Raw genomic sequence first — 6,000 nt, forward strand, 5'->3', positions numbered from 1 at the left:
GGTATAGGTAGCGTGCGGCTAAGGATCACAGTAGCATTGCTCGTGTTATACCTAGTTACAGTGACAGTATAGTCTGCGTGCCAGAGACGTACGGGACATCCAAGCAGTCTGCCCGGGCGTCAACAGCTGTCTGCACCGGAGAGCAGCAGCACACCTGCTCCAGGCTGCCTGCAGGACACGGGGAGTTCTTTACCACCAGCAGAGTTCGCCCAGCACCAGCTCAGCCAGCACTGCCTCTCTGCTATAGCTCCGCCTGCTAGCCCCTGCGGCGCGAGTGTTCGACGCCATCTTGCCACCAGGACGGTGGTGGAGCGGCGCGGCCGCCATTTTGGTAGAGTAAACATTAGGGCTTCGGCGCCCAGGATCCTATCGTACATTACACAGTGTGTCGCAGCCTACGGGCGAAGCTGGTGTTTGCTAACCACAGTGCATAGGGGTACCCCATAAACAGTACATGCCGGCATTAGCATAGGGCTTTTGTTTTGGTAATTGTGGGCCCACACTTTGGTTTTATTTCCTTTTCTTTGAGCGTGATACAATGTGTGTGTATTAATATTTTCCCATTCAATTAACCCTTCCCTGGGGGGGGAAGTTACAGACCTGGTGCCTTATAATTAGAGCCTTTTGAGGTATTATTCTGGCCGTATAATTAAAGCCTGTTGAGGTATTATACAGGGTGAAGACCCAGACGTGGGTGATGAGTCAAACACAGTGAAGTATATTATCCCTGATAGTAACCCAGAGGTGGGTGCATAATATACGTGTTTATGAGGTATTGAGTTGAACAGCAGGGGCTATAGTAGGACTTCAGCCCAATTGGCCACTAGTATAAAATAATTGTAACTGAACAGTACAATTAACATAAAGACTTGAATGGGGTTCTGTGTGCGTGTCCATTCCTGTGCCCTGCATTAACTCTTTTGGTGTGGGTAACGTATATATATGGTTAACCCCTTCCTACCCAACTCTCCCCTTTTCATTGTGAGGTTTCTAGGGTCATTGAGGGAGGGTACTGCTTGCGGGGGGAACTCAGAGTATTTGATTACAATTCAGTCACGAGGTGTGGGAGGGTCTAAGGAGCGACTGGGAGGAGTGGGAGCGTGTTGGGGAGTACTGCTGACCGCCCTGCGACAGGGAAGGAAGACCAGAGTACCAGACCAGGTTGGTAAATCCCGGGCCCCATCCACTCACACTACCAGCCTCCAGTCGACGCCCCAGGCCCAAAGACGAGGGTGCAGCCAGACAGAGTTCTGCTGTGTCCAGCTACCTCCTGACTGCCAGCAACCGTTCCCACGAAGCAGGGATAATCCACCCTGCTACACATACATCTGTCTGATTGAAAACTTTATTAACAGACCGCAGAACCTCACAGGCTGAGATATGAACAAGTAATGCTTGCTATCTATCTATGTCGTCCTCGGACGTTGCTATGTCATACGCTGATGTTATTGAACGTGTAACTATATAACGTTAATGCCACAAAACGAATGCTTTTGTTAATCATAAGTAGTAACTTTGATGCAGTAGTGTGTGTGGGGGCGGCGTTGTTCAAAAGTTTGAACGTGTGGACCAGATTGACGCGACACAATCCTCTTGGGCAAAACATCACGATATCCACGATACGTTTAAAAAGTGTATCGTTAATGAACTGTACCCGATATTTATATAATATCGTCATATCGCCCAGCCCTAAATACCAGCCATTGGATTACTGTTTTCTAAATTGGGGAGGCTTTTAATCGTCAAGGTAAGAGGATTTTTAAGTCATGGTATCCATAAACTTCAATCGGTTCGGATCCTTTGAATGAATGAGAATGTAAACAAACACGGCTTCACGTAGAAATCACTGACTGCGCTCAGAGAGGAGTCGTTAGGCAAAGAATAGTTCCGAGTATATCTGCTTAGAAAACGTAATTGTCTAATTCAATTATTTTTTATTTCTCCATGTGGTAAATACACAGGTCACAACATGTTTACAGGAACGTTTTGGAGTTGTATTTGGAGTGTATTTCGTGACTGTAGGGCACTGTAGGGAACGTCAGGCTCTAACTCCACCCCACTTCCAGTGATGAAGCTAAGCTACGCTAACGGAGCGACTGTTCCCTAAGCTAAATGCACGCACAGAGACAAAAAAGGTATGTATCTTCTTGTCTAACTCCAGGGAAGATGTTAAATAAGCTAATTTCCCAAAATGTTGGTTTTCCTTTAAATGTTCCAACTGACTGACTCAAATTCAAAATCTATATTGATGAATTCCTATCCAGGCAACTGGCCAAACTAATGACAACTAAATGATTGTTTTGGGATTGCTTGCGATTATGGAAAGGCATGAGGCTATTGGGGGGGGGGGGTTATAATAGAAGATTCTGATTACATAAAGGTTTGTATTACTTTGAACAAATTCTCTTTTAGTTTGGATTTGTTCAAACTTGATTTGGGGAAAAAGTGACAGGCCTACTCTCTCCTACAAATGGAAATCAGGGAGAGAACCCTAAAATCTGTGACTTCGCCTGGATGTAAAATTCAGGGTTGCTCCATAGACAATGAATGGGGCATTGACTTTGTTGAGCCATACAATATCAAGATTTCACAACCAAAACCGGTTTATATCACAACACTGTAAGAGGACAAGAATAACATTCGTGAATTCTTAAAATGGGTGGGATTCCCCATGAAAAAACAACACTCACCACAGCACTCGTCTTAACAGGCAGGGCAAGCCCGTATTATACAATTACATCTCAACGCCAACAGTCTTTTGATCTGCAGGAATGTCTCTGCGAGTCTCCCACGGAAACAAAGCCTCCGCTGCATTCCCAACCCATGCGGACTCCCGGTTGCCATGGTTTCACCCACAGCAAGGTGTGTCTCACCTGCAGCATGAAGTCGAAGAGTTCCAGCCCGTAGCCGTGCCGCTGCAGGTTCTCAGTGATGTAGAAATCCAGCACGCAGAGCGGCTCCGCCTCAACGTGCGCCCCCTGCTGGTCCTGAGGGACATGACGAGAGACCGCTGTTTTTATTTCAACCACGCCTGTGTCTATGAAGAATTACCTACATACACAAATGACGGAAAGTTGTTGATGTACTGTGTAGGATGCACTGGTTTTATCTTTTGTTTTATTAAGGCAGATAACCGATAACTGACACCCCCCCCCCCCCAAACCATATTGGCCTGTATGGATCGTTTTAACAAGATAACGTGTCTATCTTCCTTTTTTCCCCGCTATAGTGTTTTTGCCTTATGTCTCTGATCTTGTTTTGAGTTTATTTTCTAGACCATGTTTACATGTATTTCGTTCATATATGATTATGGACATTGATGGGATGGGAGTGGAACTTCGTACAAGCCCTTTGGGCTTCGTTCCCTCCTAGCACTGTTTTTTTTAAATAATGTGCTAAATAAATAAACAAAAAATAAATATTACAGTGGTACAAAATGCAAACAGGTTAAGCTTTTCAGATGAGTTAAGCTTTTTGCCCATCTTCAAATAATCGCATGATAACATGAGTATAGGGGGTTATAACACTCCCTGTAACAAATAAAGGACACAATCATGTAAATTAAAAAGGCATTGTTTGTGTTATTCTATTGTTCACTTTGCACTTGCATTAAGCAACACACACTGAGTAAAATGCTAATTAAAAAAAAAATATATATAACAATCATAAATTTTTTTTTTTTATATAATTGGACATTACAAATCGTCAAATACCGATTGTCTGCTGATATACCGGTGCAGCCCAGAGCATCACTGGGCTAACCACTAAAACAGCCACAAACACAAGACAGAAAGGGAAGCGAGAGCGGCAACTTACAAGCAGAAATAACTTCTTGTAGCCGACCTTCAGGAAGCCCAGTGCTACCCCTCGTCCTCTGTGTGTGGGAAGAGGAGGGAAAGGGGGAGTGAGATCAGCCTGCTAATGACTTTCACATTAGATTCAAGCAGCACGTGGCGAGGCCAGTGGCACAAAACATGAAACCGTGTTACTCATTCATGTCAACTGCCTCTACGAGTGTTAAAACAAAATTTCTCAAATGCCAGGACCACTACACTTCACCTTCTGTGACCACGTACCATCTGGCTTAATGCTAGCGAAATGACCCGGGGTGTAGGTAAGAACCTCAGCACAGAAGGAGTGAATGTTTATCGTTTATAATCTTCTGTATATCAGTGTTATCTTATTGTGGGTTTGTTTTGATATTGTGAATCATGAAACAATTTTTTTTGTCTCAATAAAAAAGGAATACATTTGTTTATAAAATATCATAAAAAAAAATATATATATATATATATGTATCGTGTAACATTTCTGAAAAAATGTTAGAATGTACAGTACTCCCCATTATTACCATGCAGTTCAAAATTATTAGCCTAACTGATTAACCAAAACATTTTTAATAGAGTATTGAAATATGAAATGCCCATCCCTACTGTCTGTCACTCACTCACAATTAACCACTCTGCCCCTAGTGGTAAGACCAGTTTAATCAATGCGAAAAGCATGTCATGTATGACACTATGTATTGTTGTTTTTCTTATCGCCCAGCCCTAAGCATGACTGCACACGTGTAAGGTGAGTGCTGTGTGGAGCGAAATGAAGACAAACCCATTGCCTTCTCCCTCTTTCAGCAGATAGAGACGGTGGCTGGTGGACTGGAGTTTTGAAGCACTTGTAATTGGTGCGGTCAGCTGTTGGGCCTGGGAAGAGAACGCCAACCAACCACATAGTTAAACATGGGCTTTTACTGCAGGCAGTAATTTTCTCTGCCATGTCAGTCCCTGAGCCTGTCAGAAGATCTTCAATGTAGGCAGTTGGCACAGGGCAAAAAGACATAATCTTCTTAAGTGCATAATGTACTTACTGAAGAGAACCTGCATCCTGGGGTTTTCAGGACTATTCTGCGTTATAAAGACTTGGTACATGCAGACACACAGACACACACACACCTTTGCGGAGGCTCTTCCAAGTTCATCAATCACTATGGCTATTTGTATTTGTTGCTGTGGATCTGGCCTAAAAAAGAGAAAGTAAGAGATACAATGCGATATGAGTCAAAGCAAATTGCATATGGGTCAAAGATGCTCTGATCTGCATTGCTGGGGTAGGGAATGATTACTAGAGCCTGAATATCTGACGTCATGTAAATGACATGACTGGGTGTGTGTCACTCAGATGCTGTCCTAGTGTTATACCAACAAGTTAACATCAATACAAAGAAAAAAGGAGATAAGAATGAGTACTGTACCTTCCCGGGGCTTTACGACCTGCGGCAAGGTTCTGGTCCAAAATGGTGACTCTCTCGGGGAAGAGATGGTTTATATCAAAAGGAAACTCCATATCTTGTAGAAGGAAAATCGCCTAACGTTAGCTTGCTCAACGAATAGTATATAGCTGCCAGCCTGAGTAACGTTAGTGCGCCTGCAGGTGCTTTAGCTGCTAACCAGCGAGGCTAACATTAGTGGGATTTCTTTGCAAAAACAGTAGCTCCCAAACAGGCCCGATAGCTGCTCGCAAGAAGAAGATGGTGAAATTGAAGCATTGCATTGACAGAATTTTAATGACACTGATTTAAACCTCCATATTACAAAAAAACAAGCACCTGCTAGCTACTCAATTGTATCCACCGTGTCACTGCAGCTCCATTGTGTCCGTCTGTTGTGATATGTGAGACACTCCCCGGTAACCAAAATACCACAATATACAGAAAAGACGCGCATCAAATAAATGTGCAACCTACACCAAAGTGTTAGTCAGGTTTGAATCGTTTAAGTAACTCCTAAAATAACTAAAACATCGCTAATATAAAAGTATAACTGATACTAGCTCTGCCTAAACCGCCACTCTGGAATGTATTTTCAAGGTGTGCATGTTTACTATATTTTACGGTAATCTTTATAAAAACAACAGCACTTTGATTTACAACGTTGCTGTAAAAGAAAGCAATGCACCCCCCTCTACGCGATGTGCGCCGGCAGCGTGATTACCAAACCAAGCCGC

At 43.3% G+C, this 6,000-nt stretch overlaps 1 protein-coding gene across 3 annotated transcripts in view; it reads right to left on the reverse strand.

Moving 5' to 3' along the window:
* Nucleotides 1-5,642, reverse strand: part of atat1 (alpha tubulin acetyltransferase 1) — a 69,413-nt gene extending 63,771 nt beyond the window's left edge. For all 3 annotated transcript variants that reach the window (XM_084312839.1, XM_084312840.1, XM_084312841.1), the window contains exons 1-5: nucleotides 5,249-5,642; nucleotides 4,950-5,016; nucleotides 4,609-4,700; nucleotides 3,817-3,874; nucleotides 2,874-2,987 (exon numbers count right to left, since the gene is read on the reverse strand). In XM_084312839.1, coding sequence (XP_084168965.1) covers nucleotides 2,874-2,987; nucleotides 3,817-3,874; nucleotides 4,609-4,700; nucleotides 4,950-5,016; nucleotides 5,249-5,340 — 423 coding nt within the window. In that variant the 5' untranslated portion in view covers nucleotides 5,341-5,642. The remainder of the gene's footprint in view (nucleotides 1-2,873; nucleotides 2,988-3,816; nucleotides 3,875-4,608; nucleotides 4,701-4,949; nucleotides 5,017-5,248) is intronic.
* Nucleotides 5,643-6,000: the final 358 nt, after the last annotated feature.

The sequence above is a fragment of the Notolepis coatsorum genome, assembly GCF_963971535.1.
Source record: "Notolepis coatsorum genome assembly, chromosome: 4".
NCBI lineage: Eukaryota > Metazoa > Chordata > Actinopteri > Aulopiformes > Paralepididae > Notolepis > Notolepis coatsorum.